The sequence below is a fragment of the Poecilia mexicana genome, unplaced genomic scaffold (genome assembly GCF_051168715.1).
Source record: "Poecilia mexicana isolate PSO_F unplaced genomic scaffold, ASM5116871v1 scaffold_16, whole genome shotgun sequence".
Classification (NCBI taxonomy): Eukaryota; Metazoa; Chordata; class Actinopteri; order Cyprinodontiformes; family Poeciliidae; genus Poecilia; species Poecilia mexicana.
This window is the reverse complement of record NW_028263385.1, coordinates 14,606,908-14,627,372: the sequence shown is the minus strand read 5'-3', so window position 1 is coordinate 14,627,372 and position 20,465 is coordinate 14,606,908. Positions and strand designations below refer to the sequence as shown.

Below are 20,465 nucleotides of genomic sequence, written 5' to 3'. Positions count from 1 at the left end.
TTGGCAAGTCCAGGCATGGTTTCAGAAAGTTCATGGACATAAACTGAAGTTAAACAGAAGAGTTTTGTTATTTACTGCAAGTCATGTGGTGCAGCCAAGAGGAGGTTAGAAAACAGTGTAGTTTTAAGTTGTATCTTTAATAAATAAATAAAACAACATGCAGTTTTTGTAGTTTTGTTTTTTCCTTTTTTTTTCTTTTTGTGAGATTTCCATAAATAAACTGGAAACATTTTTGTTTGAATAATAGATTCCCTCGTGGGAGTGTAGGATGATCTTTAGACGTGAATAATTTCAATTAGACTTTAAAAACTGCTAAAGAAATATTGACTAACTCATTTAATTTACCTGTAAATGCTCATGTTTATTGCATTAGATGGATGACAACTGAGTGAGTGATCATACACACCTCAGGCACATGTTAGGTCACATGCAGGTCATGGTAATTCATTGTGACATGAGTGGGTTAGGCCTCCTTTGAGATCCTTATTGGGCTTTGACCTCTGCGGCGTCCCTGACCTCTGCGGTTATACGTGTGTGATCTGGGGGTGTAAATTATTTCAGACAGCTGCAGTACAGAAACTCACCTCTCTTTGTAGAAAAAATAACTTACCCTATTTAGTTTGTACTTTATTCCTACCTGCTTTCATCCCATCTTACTTCCCTTCTTTCTCTCCATCTCTCCCACTTTCCTGTCTTTAGTCTTCCTTTCCTTAGACTTTGATTTAGAATAAAGATAAACATAAAAGAGGATGGGTATTCTTTTTTTAAAAAGCACATATTCCATCCTAATGACAAGTAAAGGAGATCTAAACACACATTAATGGTGCCTTTAGTGTCATTCTTTGTGGAAATTCAATTTAATTCAGTGGAAATTAAGTGTAATTTTAGAAGATCCAAAGAGCCACAGGTTGCAGACGCCTGCACTACAACAACCTACGAGGACTACCTTTAACATGTTTGCTAAATCTCCAAAGGTACAAAATAATATCTGATGATTAAGACTTGATTTTAAAGGATTCAGTTTGTTTCTGATGTATTTAGCAGTAGTGATGGGATGCAATGGGTCCTGATGGAGGTGTGTGTGTTTGTACTGATGGCCCCAGAACCACTTAAAGGATTCTGCAATGGATCAGCGTCAAGCACGTGACGCAGCATGCACACACACTCGTTCTCATAAATGTTCTCAGCAATAAGTGTTTAACTATGGGTGACACACAAACACATTGTTTTCTTAATTAAACCCGATCTCACAAAATTCAAAGCAGGAAATCTAGACTCCTTGGTCACTATTTTATCTTTTTGTCTTCAACCCATGCTGAGAGGAAGTGCCTATCCTCTCCTTTTGCTCCTTGAACTGGTCCCAGGTCTGCTTCTGCACACAAGCTCATGGGGGGCGTGGCTGAGAGCTGATCTTGTTAAATCATTAGCCTCTGTGGGCAGAAATTGGAAGAAACCTCAGCAGGGAAAAGGAAAAGAATACGAGAGTTGAAGTGAGTTAATTTGCCGCCAGCCAACTGGAGTACTCCTGAAGAGCAGAAAATTTACGGTGGAAACACGTTTAAGGACAGAAAACACAAGAAAGCAGCAAACCGAGAGCAAGGCGGCTGCAGAGCTCGTCAATCCTTTTATTATTTTAACTCAAAATATGTTAAAGCACATCACAAACGATTAAATGTACTGTTTCTATGACTTTAAAATCCCAAAACAGAGTTTTGGGGGGTTTCTTATGTATAAACATTTTTTTTTAATCAAACACATATACAATCAAATAATTGAGTTTATTCTCTTGGACTAAGTTATCGTTGCATACTTCTGCTTTTCACAATCAGAAACACAAAAAGTGCCGTGAACCATTGGGAAAATGCGTCAATAAAAAAGGAAAGATTCTGAAGACTCTCTACAGTCAGACCTCTTTGTACTGGATGGGTTTTGCTTTCCATCTGGAAACCAATCACTTCCTCCTGTCTTCATTAAAACCTAATGTGCTCCAGTCGTGAACAGGTACTTCTTCCCTGTTTTTGGTCCAAAACATTCAAACAGTCTTAAATATAAGTAATGTAGTAAAATCACAATGCTAAAAGCGTGATGCGGTTGTTGATAGAAAGTATCATTTTAGTGGCCCATCTATTTTCATTGAAATTTATAGTTTCTAAATAACTTTATTCATGCCTTTGTGGATAAATTGGCATTAAAAATAAAGTCTTACTTTCTTACCTTGGTTGCTGTTAGAAATTGTGCAAGAGAAGCAAAGCTCTTACTTTAATTTTAATGCAAATACACTAAAGCAACAGAATAACTGCACATTTTCTCACAATAACCTAAATGCTAAATGTTTAGCAATGATACTGAGTTACCTAAAATAATCACAGTTTCTTAAAAAAAAAGTTTTATCACAACTTCTGAAATGTATTTGCTGTAGTGAAAGTTTCAGACTGGGCTCAGCACAGAGCACTTTTAAATCAGATTCTTTCAGGAACATTTCTGTGAATTATTTCGTCTGGTTGGACAAAGACCTACTCTAACCTTTAGCTTCAAGCTCTTCAACAAGCTGAAATCTTTACTGTCACTATGTCTGCACTGACAGATAAATCTGGTTGTGAATTCAAAATGTCATCATTCTTCAGCAACTTTCCGCTACATTTTTCCCCCCTTTCCTTTCCTTTTGCAAATCATTCAACTTAAGAATGTCAGAAGCAAAGAAGGAAACTTATATTGAATGGATTATAACTAAAAATTAATGGCTGAGAACCTGTTTTACATTGTTTCTTTCATGAAATAGTTTCTCTTTCAGACTCAGCAGTATTTGGTCACACTTTTCCCAGCTTTGTTTTCTCCTTCTGTCCACAGAAACAAGCAGTCTGTTGTTTTATCAGGATTTGGGGAGATTCAAGACGCTGTGGTTTATCTGGTGGATTTCCTGCTCTGTCACCTGTCAGCATCCTGATATTCAGACCCAAATCCTGAGCGGAATATGGAAACGGGTCTGAAGTCAGGCCAGCAGTGCACGCGTGGGTCACTCGACGTGACATCGCCTGTAAATCTTCCTCACAGACACGTGAGTCACTGGGTGCATTCTCTGCCACGGCTAACGAGATTCTCCTCGTTAAGTCCTCTAATCTACACTGAAGAGCTGGAGGCAGCGAGGTGCGGAGCGAGTCTCTATCAAGTAATGAGGGAAGGAGTTTATTTTCTCCCGTGAGGACCCAGACCCGCCTCTCCCCAGGAGCTCTCTGTCCAGATCGGTTTGCTTCAGAAAGGGCTCAGGTCTCTCTCCATCTGGAAGGGTAAGAAATCTCTACGTAGTGTTTTAAGAAACAACCACACCAACATCCTGTGGAATAAATGGAGTGACGTTTGTCACTTTTTGTCCTTGTGTGTGCCTCAGCTTTCTGGTTTAGCGACTTCCCAGACGTCTTGCTGATGATAAACGCTTCATATGTGTGTGTAAGCGGGGCGAGGGAGGCCCACACCTGAGCGTCTGAGCCTTGTCCGACTCCTTGTCCTTGTCCTTGGTAGGTCTCAGCCTGAGTTATTGCTGAGACACATCAGACTGCCAGACTAATGCAACATGAGTGAAGGAGAAAGCCATTACACTTCCGCACGTCAGCTGTGGAGGAAATAGGGGTGTGGTCGATCCCTCTCTGCCAGCCAAACCGCATCATGGAGTCCGTGGCGAGACTGAAGAAGTCGCTGAGGTCGCCCATCAGGAGGCTGACCAGCTGTGTGGCGGGGCCGAAGGAGAAGAGGTTGTGTGCGAGACCCAGAGGGAAGAAGGGCAGGGGCAAGAGAAGGTGCAACATACTGGGGAAGAGCCCTCCATTAAAGGCCTCGAAACTCAAAGACCCCTCAGTGGTTCGGTCGTACCAGGCCGACCTGGAGAAACAAAGGCAAGTGGACGCATTTGGAAACAAAGACGGAAGGAAGTACTTACACTTTCTTGGAAAAATATTGACACCTTTGATATTATTCACATTTTGTGAATAACTTGTGACAGCAGCAAACTTTATTTTACTTAGAGTAGTTCATTCTGATAAAGTGGAAGAAAAAAATGTTACAACCCCAGTTCCAATGAAGTTGGGATGTTGTGTAAAAGTTGAATCAAAACAGAACACAATGATTTTTTACAAATCTTAACTTATTTCGATTTTGTTGCAAGCAACCCATTACAAAAAGTTGGGACCAGTTCATTGAAATTGGGGTTATACAGAAGTGTTACATTTTTTAAACAAAAAAAATAAGAAAATTGTAGTCTGTAAATACATCTAGACCCAATAAAAAGTCACTCAATTAGTAAATTGAATCCACTTGTGTGTAATTTACTCTCAGTTTAAAACCAGCTGTGAAGATCTCTGAGGTTACTTAGAGAACAAACAGCAACATGAAGACCAAACAACAAAGAAGACATTCATATCTTTCACATTTTTACACTAAAATTCTTCTAAAAATAATCCGAACTCAAAAAAAAAAAAAAAACACACCTAGCAGTTTTTTTGAAAACGAGTCCATGTTTATGGTGTCTGGAAAATAAACCATTTCAAAAACCTCCTGATTTTTAAGTCACAATCAATGGGCACTGCACCGTCACCTAGCAACCACAGCCAGGCGCAGCCCGTCACTTAGCAACCACAACAGAACTCCAGGAAATTTAGTTAAGTGGTTTAACTCTACTCTGCTATTAACTAAGTGAACATAACCACGCAACAATCAAATTAAACTATTAATGTTTTTACGCAGATTCAGAGACTTTGGTTTAAAAACAGTAAAAAAAAATGTAGAAAAGACAGAAAAACCCAACAATAACAGGGATTACATATTCAGACGTGTATTGTTCGATGCGTTGTGTTTACATCATATCATTTTCACTCATATCCTCCATGCAGCGACTGAAGTGATGCTTTAGCTGAACTGTGTCTGAAATATTTCAGCTGTGTTTCCTGTTTGTACAGAAAGCTGCGGGAGGCCATGAACACTCAGAAGAACGCACAGAGGGCAGCTATGAGAGCTCACTTCAGGAGAAAATATCAACTCTCAGAGGTGTGTGAGGAAAACAAGACGCATAACTCATTGTAATGCAGCTGCAAACTCCGTCTTAGGCTAGAGGTGGACCTTTTGTGTAGATTAAAACCAATGTGCGACGTTATGGAACATGTTCTGTTAGATGCTTAATAAATTTGGGAACAGAATGCTATCAGAAAGTCAAATTTTTTCTCAATTGAATCTGATGAAAAATATCAAATATGAAAGTAAAGAGCTGATGCATCCCTCAGCTTCTGGTATTCGCTTTAACTTTAGACTAGATTCAGATGAATATGGAGTGAGCTCCACTAAAAACAGGAATGATTTTTGTGGTTTTTTGACAGTATGTGAAGAGACGTTGGTGTTAATATTGAGACACAGACTTTGAACGGATGAGTGGAAACTGAGAATCAGTCTGGAGACGCCAACGACTGATTATCCTCACAGATTTAGCTGCTTTTTTAGGAACTGGTGTTAGAAAAACCAAGAGAATCTTCTTCTCTTTAGTACTTAATTAAACTTTTAGCCACCTTTGATCACTTCAGTTAAATGTTTTTAAAAATATGCACTCTCTGACTCAAGTTAAGACTGAAAATACACACTACTTATTAAATGATTTATCCGCATTGACATAAATTACACTCAGAGTTCAGTTCTTGTTTCTGTCACCTTTTTGTGGCCTTCACCCCTTTTTCCTGTTCTGTTTTGCCAACACAATTCAGAGCCCTGAGGACACAAACCACCTGAGGTCTGTTGGCGGCAAAATATCGCTCCCCCCTGAGCTGTCGAAGATGATTCATCCTGACACCAGAACCAAGGACGACAGCTTCAACCTGCTTAGCGCCTTCCAAGGCCTCAGCATCAGCAGGGCGGCGTTTACGGGAGGGAAACCCAGCAGGACGCCAACGCCAACTCACGGAGACTCTTGTAGGGTCATGTGAACAGCGCTGTATAGATTAACAGAAAGAGGTGGGGTGTGATGGTGTAAATGACTATTTTTTTATGAAATTAGAGGCTTAGTTTAATCTCACCTGCTGACAAAATGATTGAATGCAACTGTGTTGGTTAGAAAATATACGTATTAAACACAATTCAATAAAAAATGTTCAGTAGAACTTTAATGCCAAAACTGCAAATAAATGGAAATAACGGAAACATTTACTTTAGGGATTGCTGTTATGTTAAATTTACATAAAATTTACATATAGCTTAAATAAAAAAAAAATGTTCATTTCAAAAGATCTCATCTTGGCACACTTTACAAGAAATACAGATTTATATATATATATATATATATATATATATATATATATATAATTCAATCCATCATATGGGGAAATTTAACATTTTTTAAATGCAATCCAAATAAATCTTATTTCTATTCAATGTCAAATGTATTTACATCTTTAAAAACAGTTTTAAAACTCCACCAAAGTGCTGTACAAAAATTATAACACAATAGAATAAGTTAATGAAAAAAGAGAAAAAAAATTATAATACAAAATAATAGTAATATATTTGTGTATGTGTATATATATATAACGCATATAACAATAATAATAATAATAATAATTTTATAAATTATCTTAATATTGATAATTACTAATATTTATCATGATTAGTAATAATCATCATAATAAGTAGAAATAAAACACCATAATAGAAAAGTTACAGTATCGGGCCTCAATTAATTGCAAACAAATAAAAATAAATTTTAAATTAAATTTATCTCTTTTCAGATGAATTAAAAGGACCCTATTGTTACGAGTAATTGTCTTTGCAGCAATCCCTGCTTCTGAGCAAGCATGGGGCCACAATGGAAAGTAACGACTCCCTCAAGTCAGTGCCCCGTCTGCGCTTTAATCACTCCTGTTGAGGAAATACTCGCTTCCTTTCTGTCTGCAGAGACTTTTTAGACTCATTGCAGTGCAATCTTGTGATAAGTTTTAACTCATGGCAGATTATGTTTGCATGAAATGTGAGCCAAGATGGATGAAATGATGCACAGTATGTTTTACCTTCTGGTCCTTCTTCCCACTCAGAGAGCGCTTGGAAGAAGCCTCCAGCAGCAGAGCCTGGCTCAGTAAGAGCCAGAGCTTAAGAGGAAAGAGCAGATACACAGAAACCCAGATTCACTGAACCAGGAGTACTTTTCAAATGAAAGAAAAAGTAAAGCCCAGCAGTTAAGTTCTGAGCCAGGGGTAAAAATGCTAATAGGCAGCTAATAATTTCACCAGCAGCTGTTTCTAATGTATGTCCTGTTTGGAGAATGGGACAGTTTCACCTGAATCGCTCTGACATTAGCGTGTCAGAGCTAAAAGACCCTTTTAAAAGTCTTTTCATTGTCAGTGGATTTCGTATGAAGCCTTTTAGCTGCTGCTTTTAAAATGGATGGAAACTTTGTGGCCTTGAATATTCTCCTAGTTGGAGCGTTATGAATGGCGTGCATGGATAAATCTTTATTTTCTGTTCTTGTAGCTTTAAACTCTGCTACAGTACGAAACAAATAATGCTGATTCAAAATGTTAACCGAGCCACCACATAATCTGTTTATATTGCTTATGTACAATGTATATTTTGGGGTGTTACACAGGACTACCACATTATGTTTTGTACTCAATATGGTGGAATATTTGTTGATGCATCATGAATAACGAGTTAATCTCGATTATCTTGACCTGTGGCTTTGGGATGTTTTAACAACTGCAACTTTTCTAGCTTACTGTAGGGGTTAGCTGCGCTCTACTACTAGTGCTAGCTAGCACATCAACAGAAACAAGCAGCTATTTGATGACAGATGTTATTTTATTATTATAAACAATTTATTGTTTAATTAGTCTAATTACTCGGTAGGAAAGGTTGGCAGCAGCCTGGCTAATGATGCTGCTCAGTAAACATTATAGATCCAACTGGTGATCTATACACAAGTAAGGAACCTCAGGGATACAATTGTATAAAATGTAAAATGTTTTTCAACTTTATGTTGTTTCATCAAGTTTTTTTTTTTCATTGATTTACTGTAAATAACATGTTCTGTGCTGTAAAACATACTTGCAAACATACCTGACAGATTTGTTGTTTTTTTTTGCCATTTTGTCGAGCTGAAATGTTTGAAATCATCAGGAAAAATGTAAATATTAGAAAAAAGAAAACCAGAGTATTTATAAAACACAATTTTAAAGTCCAAACTGGCCTGACCTTATGTGAAACAACCACTGTTGACGAGTCTTTTCCGTCACGATGGAGAGATTTTTACCCACTCTACTTTGGAGAATTGTTTTATTCTGTCACAATTCTGGTCACACAGACTCTTTATCTGCCAAGCCAAAACTGTATTTGTGGAGACATTCAGAGGTGAACTTACTGGTGTGCTTTGGGTCCTGGTCCTGGTCAAAGGTCATGAGCCGATGGCTGGATGTTCTCCTTCAGGCATTTTCTCCTGCTTTGTTAGTTGTACCAGATTTAAAGCGATGCACGTCTTTTGGAAACTTCTACAATTATTTTTTTTTCTCGGTTCACTTTTTCTGTGCATCTTGATGCACAGAAAGATGTTTTTGGAAAATATGGGTTGGGTCTTTGAGATAATTTTTGTCAAAATGGATGCCATTTTATTGGTAAATGAGGAACAATGATATGAAATCAGTCAGTAAGCTCTTCAGATTGTGTTCTTGGTCGTTTGTTGATGCTCTCTTGGAATAATTTTGGTCAGCTGCTCACTCCTGGAAGGTTTACCGCTGTTCCATGTTTTCTTTATTTGCAGATAATGACTCTCACTTTGATTCACTGGATTTTCAAAGCCTTAAATAACTTTTTAACCCTTTCCAGGCTGAGCATTTGGGACCTGATAAGTTTTTTTTCAGGTCTTTTAGTCATGAGTCATTAAAAAAAAAAGATTTTTGGATTTACTCTGGTTGACTTTGATATTACAATTAGTTTGATCTGAAACATGTAAGTGTGACAGAAAAGGGAAATAAGTTTATATGGGGCTGAATACTTTATCAGGACTCTGTATGTGTGTACTGTTTATGAGCCAAATTTTAAGCTCTTATCTTGTTTTTTCTTTGGGTTTTTTTTTTGTTTGCTGTTAAGCTAATTTTAGTAAGCGACTAGGCTTTTCGAAGGTTTTTATACCAAACAGAAAGCAAATAAAATAACCTTGTAACAAGAATTTACCGTAGTGGAAAATTTTTATTGCAGACATTTTTGTTGTCCAGCTGGTGTTTCTCTGTTTTGTGCAAACATTCTGGCTCTGTTGTCTTTCTCTTGAACTCTGACGCTCGCATTAATAAATCACCACCTCCTATCGGTTCGTTAGAGCAATAAAAATACACGTCCAAGGCCCTGTGAGGCTGGAAGTAGAGCAGGAACGTAACCAGTCCTGACGACCTTAGATGAGATTGACCGACGCATCGTGGTTGGACCATGAGGAGAGTACAGGGAACATCTGGGTCCAGGTTTTTAGGTGTTCTACCTCAAAAGGGTTTTTGTATGACTGCAGCAGGAACTGTGGTGCATGCCAACCTGGAAGGAGGCAAAGGAGCTCTGAAAGCGGTCAGAAGAGGCGGTGTGGATGGACGGGTGAGAGGCTTTGAGGAGATCCCTCATACTGGGAGGAACGGTTGGATCAACCTGCTGAAGTTCTGGAGAGAAAATCGTTTCCAGCAGCTTCACAAGCACATGGAGCGGACCTTCAATGTCCTCGGACCCATTTACAGGTACAGAGAGGTGTGTTGTTTGTGCTGTATGTGGTTCAGTGGCGGTTCTAGACCAAATTCACCAGGGGGGCCAAGAAGTGGCCAGTTCAATCTCCAAAAGATTGAACAAAACAAAACGAAACAAGACAAATCATCGCTGAATGCATGAAGTGAGCCAAAGAGCCAGTTGTAGTTCTGGAGCTGCAGGTTTCAGACCAATGATCTAGCAGAGGAAAATGATTGTCTCAAAATGCCTGAAGATAAAAGTGAAACAGAGCAATGAAAGAATTTGACTCTTTTATCATTAACTATCATAAAAGCTGTGAAAAAGTCAGTTTTTAAAAAGAAGCTGGATATCTTTTAAGAATATAACCGACATCAACATTTTGTACGAACTATAGCTAATTACTTTTATTGCTATGTATATTAAATCTGTCACATATCTTAATGATTTCTTTTCTATGATGTGTGTTTTTAGTTATAGAGTAGATGGGTTTAAAGCCCTGCTAATGGATATCCTAAACATCAAAAATCAAAACTGTGAAGATATAAAATGAAGTTTCTCCAAATGACCAACTGGCTACGGTTTCTGTGACAGCGTATTTCATCAATCATCACTCCTACTGGGGCCCCGGCCCCCTCATAGCCCCCGGTCTAGAACCGCCCATGACGTTGTGCATTTGTTCTTACACCAACTCTTCTGTCTGTGTCGAAAGGGAGAAGGTGGGCACTCTTAGCAGCGTGAACATCTTGTTGCCGTCTGACATAAGCGAGCTGTTTCAGTCGGAGGGGCTGCACCCTCGACGCATGACCCTGCAGCCGTGGGCCACACACCGAGAGATACGCAACCACAACAAGGGAGTCTTCCTCAAGTCAGTGCCCCGTCTGCGCTTTAATCACTCCTGTTGAGGAAATACTCGCTTCCTTTCTGTCTGCAGAGACTTTTTAGACTCGTTGTAGTGCAATCTGGTGATAAGTTTTAACTCATGGCAGATTATGTTTGCATAAAATGTGAGCCAAGTTGGATGAAATGATGTGCAGTATGTTTTACCCTCCGGTCCTTCTTCCCACTCAGAGAGCGCCTGGATAGTAACATATCTGAAATGCCAGGATTAGTGAAAATTGAGTGAAAAACAAGAAAATAAGTGCAAAATTAAAACATGTCAGCTTCAAATATGTTTTTATCCCTGGAAGCTTTGCACTTCTTACTTGAGTTCAGGCCTCACAATGTTTCTTATTTACAGTTATAGTCAATATATCTGATAGTTACACAACATAAAACTGCCAGGCTTTATTTATTTTAAGGACATCTCAGAATCCAAGGGCTTTACAAGAGGTTATAACAATACCTTTATATTTATAACAATTTTTAAAAAAAGCAGTTCTCACAGTTAAGCCAGCAAAAATGAAAAATCTTTTATTTTCTATTGCTGAAAATAAAATTTCTGTTAATACATTAAAAATGTTATGATAGAAACTTCTCGTAAAATATGTAATTTAGGTCTCCAACTGGATATAAAATCTTCTTTCGGTCTGAGAGAATATCTTAAATAAAAGATCAAAACCGAATAAAAAATGTTTGTTTTCTCAACACAAAAGCCCTTGAATACCAGAATAATATGAATTTCCTATAGAACTGAAAACTATGTAACGAATTCAAGCGGAAAACCTGGTGAAGGTCAGGTGCAGCATCTCATCTCCAAACGCCTGACAGGCAGCTTCTTCTCTTCAATCTGATAGAGGTCACAGTTTACAAAGTTTATTGTTTTTCTTGCATCTGGAAATTAAATGTTAGAGAAAACAAGAGTGCTGTGATTTGAACCACATCCATGATTATGCACATAATCCTTCTAAAGGCAACCAAGCTTTTAATCTTTATTTACATGCTTTATTTAGTGAGATTCAGGTTATTATCTTGGTCCCTTATAGCATTTTCACATCTTCTAACTTTACAAAATCAAACTTCAAAGTATTTTATTGGGATTTCATGCAATAGATCAACAAACAGTGGTTGAGAATTGTGTTCATCCTTTTAATTTTTTTTTTAAATAAAAAGGTAAAAAGTGTGCCATGTCTTTATATTTATCCTTAACAAAGAACGCAGCAGACAGATCCGAACACACCAGCACATAATAGTCAATCTAAACTGGTTAAATGTGAGCAGATTGATTGAAAAACATTGATATTGTTATCAAGTAAGTATCAGATCAATACTAGTGTGATAAGATCAATGCTTTAGTTTCAGATTCCCTATTAAAATGTTTATTTTATTTTTGTATTATAGTTTCTCAGCTCTACGTTTTAAAAGATTTTTTTTTTTTTTTTTACTCAAATGATAAGTTTTCTGCACTTTGTTTTGGAGAACAAATCAAGTCAATATATTATCACTAATGAATTTTTTAGATCCCTATAAACTTATTTAAAATCTGCACCAGGTTCGAACAAAATAAATTAAAAACCACAAAAACACCTAGAGGTCAGAAGTTTGATGATATATCTAAAATTAATGAAAAGCATCGGTATCGAAGAGTGGCTAGAAGAAAACCACTGAGGGAAAGTAGCCATAAGATGTAATATTTACAGTGCAACAAGGTGGTGGCAGCATCATGCTGATGGGATGCATTTGTTTTAGCAGAGAGAGAAAAGCTGGTCAGACGTTTCAGACAATTATTTGTCAAAAAATTACTAATTGTTTCGGTAAATTACCGGGGTAAGAATTTATAAAGAAAATAAAGAAATGTTTATTATTTTTCATGTCCTGATAAGAATTTTGATTTTTATTGTTGTCACAATAAATTCAAATTAATTATGTAAAAAAACGACAACAGCAAAACTGACTGTATTGTCAGGATTGTTAGTTTTACTATTGAATGAACAGTTCAATAAGAACCAATTAAAATAAAAACATTTATTGGGTTTTTTCTTAATAAATACCAATAAATGTTAAAATATGATTAAATGGAATTACTGTGAGCAGTTTAGTGATTCGAATCACACTTCTTTATGTGACTGGTGTTATAAAGTAGCATGGTAACAACTGGTTATGTTTCTCAAGAGCAGTATTTGTGTTTGTGGCGCTACGATTGCAGTCACAGCTATACAGTTATTTTAAAAATAAGTAATAAATTGTTCTCAAAGTTACTTTTATCACAATAGTACCACAAAATATCATGATAAAACTTTAAGTCCATATCATCCACATCTGGTCTTTCACATGAAACCCCAATAAAACACAATGAATCTGTCGAAAGTTTGAAAATTACAAATACTTTGTATCTTCAGCTACAAATCAAGTGGAACAAAATTTCATATGTCAGAGTGGACTTATTGTATCTAGTCTACATGGCTGTAGTTACTGTTGATCTGGGTTTAAAAAAAAGAGGTTACAGAAGACAAACAAAAGTAAGATTTTCCTTCCTTTTATCACTGGAAACGTCCTTCACTTCTCTGCTTCCCTGCCGCTCTTCTCTGCCCAGGAACGGTGAGGAGTGGAGGTCCGACCGCCTCCAGCTGAACAAGGAGGTGATGCTGAGCGAGTCGGTGAGGCGTTTCCTCCCCCTCCTCGATGAGGTGTCGAAGGACTTCTGTGGCATGCTGCAGGGCAGGGTGGAGAAGGAAGGGCGAGGAGAGGAGGGCAAGCAGAGCCTCACCATCGATCCCAGTCCTGACCTTTTCCGTTTCGCGCTGGAAGGTCAGGGAGCGTCTTCACCGCGCTTTTTCATTAGCTGAAGCACCCATAAAGGTCATAATAGTTTGAAAAGTAAAGGAGGGAGGTATATTAAAGTCCACACTGCAAAAACACACAAACCTACCAAGTGCTCTTGGTCTAGTGTCTTGTGCAAATATGTTAGTACTCTTGAAATAAGACAAAACTAACTTATAAGTACCTTTTCACAAGATATAGGAGTTTGTTTTAAGTAAATAATTCCTTAATATTGATGAAAAAGGGGAAATAATCTGCTGGTGGAACAAGACATTTTAACTTATAATATGCTACTTTATTCATCCATATTCATGAATTATTTGCTTAAAACAAACTCCTATGTTTCATGCTGAATAGTTCTGTGCTAGTGAGTTTTATCTTATTTCAAGTGTACTGAGATATTTGCTAGAGAAACCAAAAATATTTAGTAAGATTTTGTCTTTTTCTAGTGCAAAAATCAGCAATTCCAGTCACAAATGCTGACGCGGATGCTGCAGCAGCTTCTGACGTCAGAGGAATTACACAACTTACAAAAATATCACCCTTTGGAGATGTTTAATACAATTCCACTGAACTAATCATCTTAGCTCCATGCTTTAAAGGGAATGTATTTACAGATTGTACGCGAGCCAAACTTCAGTCTGACCTGAGGCGTATCGTATTGATGAAGCAAGAGGTCAAGGAGAACATGTTCCTTAAACATCAGAAATGATCAAAGCTGCAGTCTCTCTTGCATCTGTCTGCTCCGCCGCCGCATATGCAAGTGTGAATCCCCTCCTGTGTGACTCAGTGTGAAGATGATAACTTAGTCATGTTGCTCTGATCTAAACGGACTGCAGCACAAGGACGGTGCAAAGCCAGAGGAGGAATCGGCTCCGGCGAAACTCAGCCCAGGAGGTTTATGTGAAGATAAGGAAACGCGAGCGCGTCTGACAGTCGATGGATGTGTGAGGAAACGAGCCGCAGCTTCTCCAAGACAACAACTCTGCCTCGCTTTGCAGAGATGGATTTATGGATGAAACTGCAGAGAAACGTGCAGATGGATTTACCACATTCAGGGTGAAATAATCACCATTGTGCAAAACTTTGTCACATTTTGTCACATAACATCAAACTTCAGGGTGTTTTGTTGGGGATTCTTGTGAAGCATCACTGGGAAGTGAACTGGAGAAGGTTACATCACATTCACACAAATAGAAATCAGAAAAGTGGGACATGCATTTGTATTCAGATTTGTATTCAGTGGAGGTGTGCGATAGATCCGATGCCAAGTAAATACAAGGCCAGTATTGTTGATACCGATACCGATACGATGCTGCTTATTTAGGTTTGATGTATTGTCAAACATCTGACTTTTTCCTTTGAATTACTTTGGTCAAATATAAAACTGAATTTTGACAAAGTTTATAGAAATCTGGAAAATTAAATAACATTTTAACATGATTTGTGTGCATTTTTCCTAAATAAATAAAGTACAAAAATTTTATAATTTGAAAGAAATCAAAATAAAAACTTTTTATTGAGAAATAAAAAAAAATTAAAATTAAAATTAAAATTCAACATGGAATCTGAAACTATTGATCTTAGCACGCTAGCATTGATACTGAAGCAGAGTTATTGATACTAATAGCGATATTATTGATATTTTGAATCGATCTGCCCAGCTCTGGTACTCAGCACAGTTTTCACATCTAGCCAATAATTATTTACTGGATTTAGCTTTGGGCTTTGACTAGGCCACTGTAACAGATGAATCTACGTTGATCTGTCTGATTTTGGTCATTGTCTTTCTGGATTAACTTGTATTTTCCTCCATAAACTTTGACATGCTTCCTGAAAAAAACCACCATCCCTACAGCATGATGCTGCCACCACTGTGTTTCAGCACAGAAATTCGGGGTGATTTCCTGCTTAGTTTTCCTACACACATTAATGTTTTGTCTTATCTAACCAGAGCACCTTCTTCTGCCTCACTCTTTCTATATTTGGATGTTGAATTGAACACTAATCTGTGGGATGTTCAAAGCTTTAGTATTGCTTTTAACTTCTCCACAGATTTCTCCCTGACTGAATTAAATTTAGAAATTATGTGACGTCAGAAGACAGGATGTCACTCTGGATTTAATCTTTGGGTATCAGAGTAAAAGGGACCGGATACAAATGTTTATCACACTTCTTAGAATTTATTTTACAATAAATACGTTTGAAGACTTTTACATGTTGCTGTTGCTGTTGCTGTTTTCACAAGCTGAAAGTAATTTGCCGAAGGTTTTAACACTGAATTAAAAGCACAGATGATTTAATGCTTGGTTAAGTGTTTGTTGTTTTAGTCGCCCGTCTAATCCTCCCACCTTCTCTTCTTTCCTCGCCTCTGCAGCCAGCTGCCATGTGATCTACGGGGAACGCATCGGCCTCTTCTCCTCCTCTCCTTCTCTGGAGTCTCAGAAGTTCATCTGGGCGGTGGAGCGAATGCTGACAACTACCCCTCCACTCCTGTACCTGCCCCCTCGCCTGTTGCTGCGCATCGGCGCTCCCCTGTGGACCCAACACGCCACAGCCTGGGATCACATCTTCAGTCATGGTGGGAAGGAGCAGAGCTCTGATTAGCTCAGGACAGTGGTGTCCAAATGTTTTGGCGTGGGGGATAAAAAATGTCAATTTAATTCACAATGAGGGCCACAGAAGTCTTTAAGCTCACAGTGTTTTAAAGAAATAAGCAAATAAATCAGCTGATCTGTAACTCGTTTTAGATTGAAAACATAAGATGTGTCTACTTAGACCAGAAATGAAAAAAACAAAAAACAAAACTATAAACCATATTCTAAATTTTTCAGGTTGATTTGCTTTTTCTAGATTTTTCCAGCAACAAAAACAGGATGTGGCTCACTCTTGATTTATTTGGCCAAGTTAATTAAATGGCAATCCTTTTTAGTATTAAAATTAATTTAATTAAATTAAATTAAATTAAAAGGAAAAAACATTTTTCAGTGTAAAATGTTAAATTGTCTATGTCTTCTTCAAAATGTCTGGCATCAGTGATAATTTCACCCTAACATTGTTTTTAAATGAGTATCTGCATCAACTGCCTGGGAAACCAAATCTAAGCCATTGTTAAATTGCGACCAAGGGCCATCGAGAATTACTCTGAGGGCCGCAAATGGCCCCCTGGCCGCACTTTAGACACGCATGGTTTAGAATAACGTCTTTACTCAGCTGCAGCTTTCCCCCTAACTCAGTTATTCTGCTTCTTCAAGCTCAGGCCAGGATCCAGAGGGCTTATCAGCGGCTCTCATCCTCCCAGGCTCGCCGCTCTGCGACTGGGGCAGCTGGGGGCCAGTACACTGGCGTTCTGGGGCAACTCATGGAGAAAGGGCAGCTATCTTTAGACCTCATCAAAGCCAACATCACTGAGCTGATGGCTGGAGGAGTGGACACGGTGTGTGTGCGTGTGTGTGTGTGTGTGTGTGTTTGCTTGTCCACGTGATAATTGTTCATGGCCAGAGTCCGTGTCACGTCTCATCTGATCCTCTCTGCAGACGGCCGTTCCTCTGCAGTTCGCTCTGTTCGAGCTGGGACGCAACCCCGAGGTGCAGGAGAGGGTTAGGCAGCAGGTGAGGACGTCGTGCTCACAGGCCGGCGGTGATCCTCAGAAAGCCCTGCAGGGGGCGCCGCTGCTGAAAGCCACAATCAAAGAGGTTCTCAGGTACTTTGATCTGCTCTGGTGCTTTTGTTGGATTATTCTTCAACAACAGACAAATTCAGTCAGTTGTGTCCTGAAGTTCAGTGAAGTTGTTGGGATTAATGGATAATCACTTTGAGATCAATAGAGCAGAAAGATATGGAATCGTTTTATTATTTACGTTTCTGAAACCAGGCACAAAGTCTCACCATGCAAATGATTCAGCAGTTGCCAGAGAGTTGAGACGGTGGAAAGGAAAGCACATCAAAAGTATGCACAAAAAAATCTGAGTCATCAAAGACTTATGGTGTATATGGAAGAATACTAACTTAATCTGTGGAGTCCTCCATCAACTGGATTGGTAAAGAATTTGATTTTACATTGATTAGTGAAACAAAAATAATTTTAAGCAATCTTAAAAGCCACAGGAAGCAAAATGAAATCAGAAATGTCAAATTTATTTTAATGAATTTGTTTAATATCCATCATTTTATTAAACATATTACTTCTTTTGCTGCTGATTAAAACCACTAAGTTAAAATCCGTCCACCATGTTTGGTCTGCTGACATCCAACTCTATTTTCTGATATAGGTTTTTTTCTCTCCTGATTCAAAGAACAGTGTTTTAAAGCAAGAAAATACTTGAATAAAACCAGATGGTCTGACGAATAAAAGATTTTTAGTTGCCTTTGAGTTGTCATGTCAAGCAGCTGTTTCAACTTTAATGCTTTTTTGTTGCCTTATGAATATTTTCTGAGGATTATTTGAATGACGTAGTAAATCTTCATGATGTGTTTTGTTAAAGATTTATGGTTCCTAATTTTTTTGGAATCACCTTCCCACCTTTGATAGGGAATGATTTGATTCAAGTTTTGCTCTCAGATGTGTTTTTTTAAGACTATTTGGAGGAAAAGCTTTAGGATAGTGAACATTAAAACAAAGAAATTATATAGTTTTTAATTTTGTTTTTCAATAAAGTGGTAAACTGCATCTGCAACACAATACAACCAAAAAAAATCTATTTTTATGTCTTATACATTAAGCAATTAAACTATGTTGGTTTTTAAAATGATTTTATTTGTAATATTTTGATTCGAAGCAGCAACTTTCAGTAATTATCTTTAAATCTAAAACAAAAACACCAGCAGCAGCAGCTGTGACTTTGAAACAGGAATAACCTGCAGGAATGGATAATTTGTTCCCTTGGACCAGTAGAGCAGGAAAAAGCAATCAGAGATTGGGAACAGCTTCCTGGAGTACTATGTGCTTTCATTAAAAGGACACCTGAGGATGTGTTTGGAATCAATTGACAGGAAAAAAGGTTTAAATTGCTAGAAATATCAGTGCTTATTGGTTTGTGTCAGGTTGTACCCAGTGGGGATCACGGTGCAGAGATATCCTGTCAGAGATATTGTTCTCCAGAATTACCACATACCTGCAGGGGTAAGTGTTGCCCACTTTCCATGCTTACCCAGCACGTCCTAAAACACGATGGTTACAAGTTTGATATCCCGTCTGCAGACGATGGTCCAGGCCTGCCTGTATCCGATGGGAAGGAGCTCCCGGGTGTTCGAGGATCCGCTGCGGTTTGATCCGGGCCGCTGGGCCAGCGGCAGCAAGGAGGACGGGCGGAGAGGAGAGGGGCAGGGGTTTCGCTCTCTGGCCTTTGGGTTTGGGGCGAGGCAGTGCGTCGGGAGGAGGATTGCTGAGAACGAGATGCAACTCTTGCTCATGCATGTGAGTCATAGCAGACAGGGCGGGAGGAAGAGAACAAGGATGAGGGAGGGAGTGAAAAGCAAAGAGGGGGGGAAAAGATAGAAGATAGTACTGCCTTAACTGTTGTATGCTGAGTAGTGTTGAGGAAAACTACCAGAGACACAGAAAAATCAAGGAATATGATGGTTAAAATCCTGAATGTAAAGTTGAGTCTCAGCTGTTTCTCAGCAGCCCAAGCATTAAAAAACACCACCCAGCTGTTTTGTTGGCAACAACTTGATGGTTTTTGATGTCTGAAAAATGACCCATTTCAAAAACCTCCCAACTGCTAAGTCACTCTGTGCTGTTACCTAGCAACCCCAGCAGAACCCAGCCCCGTTACCTAGCAACCCAAATGGAACTCCAGCACCGTTAGTCAGCTGGTTTTATAGCTGTATGTGCTGTACAACGGCTGCTGGAAAAGACAAGCAGTGCAAAGTTTACACTTTTAATAGACTTTTAGTGCAACTTTAGTGCAACTTTGCACCAATAGTGTCACTGTTTACTGAATGACACTTCATGACAACAATTGTAAAAATTCATGAAGATTCCTTCCTGTTCATGACATGTTTATGACAGTCATGTCAGTCTTACGCACACCCCTTCAAATAAATAAATACAAAGAATAATTTTGTTGAAAAAAATGTAATGAACATGTTTTGCATAACTCGTGGATCTATCTTGACCTGTTCAAGGAAGCACAATATTTCACCTTTAATTTGTGGCATACACTAATCAGTAGGGAACTTGGAGTTAAGTACTTTGACTAGGAGCAGATTGATTTGTGGCAGGAGAAAGCTTGAATTGGACTCTCAGCTATTGAATTGCAAAACATATGCTTTACCTGTTGAAAAACATTTGACTGTGGCTCCTATCCTACTGTCCTCTGCAATATTTTATTAAAATGTCCACCTTTAAATCTCGGTTATTCACAGATAGCTTATAAAAAAAGTGAAATACAGAGATATTCTTTGTTGTTGTTGTTGTTGTTGTTGTTTTTGTCCTTTGGGCTTGTTCAGTCATCTCTACATTAGGAATAGTCAAACTAAAGCTTCACATATAGCAACAGGTGTGATTGAAAGATATTTAGCTGGAGATATTCAAGACTAAACACGATGCAGTTTTTCTTGCTGCAGAGCTGAAGGTTTGAAAAAAAAAAAAACGCTTTCTGTTTTACCTGCTAAAATCATTTTTAATTTAAGTAAAAGAAAAAATGAAGCAGTATAAAATGAAAAGAATTAAGAAAAAAGTCTGAAGCACTAAGCTTGATCTGTCTGCTCTGCCTCTCCTCTTTCTTCCTCTCCCCTGGTCCTGCCTTCATCCTCCTCTCTCTGTTCAGATTCTGCTCAACTTCCATCTCAGCGTGCCGTCCTCAGAGGACATCAAAACCAACCTCACCCTCATCCTGCAGCCAGAGACTCCTCCGAGGATCACGTTCACCAAGCTCTGACACGCAGGAAGGGAAACCTTTTATCATCCAACACGTCTTATTCACCCAGTTTAGCTCAGTTTAACTCCTCTCTCCTGGTTGTAGCTGAACTGGGAGCTCCATATCCTTTCTCATGCTTTGTATTCAACTACAATGGAGACAAATAAAGGATGATTTCCCCCCCTTGTG

General features: G+C 38.4%; 2 protein-coding genes across 2 annotated transcripts; both read left to right on the top strand.

The window, feature by feature from the left end:
• Positions 1–1,812: 1,812 nt before the first annotated feature.
• LOC148155015 (uncharacterized) lies at positions 1,813–9,184 on the top strand. Its single transcript, XM_088013857.1, has 5 exons — positions 1,813–3,284; positions 3,386–3,887; positions 4,947–5,034; positions 5,739–5,985; positions 7,059–9,184. Exons 2-4 carry the CDS (start codon positions 3,661–3,663, stop codon positions 5,955–5,957), a joined length of 534 nt encoding a protein of 177 aa, XP_087869983.1. The 5' UTR covers positions 1,813–3,284; positions 3,386–3,660; the 3' UTR covers positions 5,958–5,985; positions 7,059–9,184.
• A 254-nt stretch (positions 9,185–9,438) lies between these two features.
• cyp11c1 (cytochrome P450, family 11, subfamily C, polypeptide 1) lies at positions 9,439–20,458 on the top strand. Its single transcript, XM_014994082.2, has 9 exons — positions 9,439–9,731; positions 10,427–10,582; positions 13,187–13,401; positions 15,791–15,994; positions 16,668–16,849; positions 16,950–17,116; positions 18,457–18,535; positions 18,614–18,829; positions 20,187–20,458. Exons 1-9 carry the CDS (start codon positions 9,439–9,441, stop codon positions 20,295–20,297), a joined length of 1,623 nt encoding a protein of 540 aa, XP_014849568.1. The 3' UTR covers positions 20,298–20,458.
• The last annotated feature ends 7 nt before the right edge of the window (positions 20,459–20,465 follow it).

Coding starts and splice junctions, on each gene's coding strand:
- cyp11c1 (XM_014994082.2), top strand. CDS start 9,439: ATGAGGAGAGTACAGGGAACATCTGGGTCCAGGTTTTTAGGTGTTCTA. Junction 15,995..16,667: donor GGATCACATCTTCAGTCATG/GTGGGAAGGAGC, acceptor TGCTTCTTCAAG/CTCAGGCCAGGATCCAGAGG. Junction 17,117..18,456: donor ACAATCAAAGAGGTTCTCAG/GTACTTTGATCT, acceptor GGTTTGTGTCAG/GTTGTACCCAGTGGGGATCA.
- LOC148155015 (XM_088013857.1), top strand. CDS start 3,661: ATGGAGTCCGTGGCGAGACTGAAGAAGTCGCTGAGGTCGCCCATCAGG. Junction 3,888..4,946: donor GCCGACCTGGAGAAACAAAG/GCAAGTGGACGC, acceptor CTGTTTGTACAG/AAAGCTGCGGGAGGCCATGA. Junction 5,035..5,738: donor GAAAATATCAACTCTCAGAG/GTGTGTGAGGAA, acceptor AACACAATTCAG/AGCCCTGAGGACACAAACCA.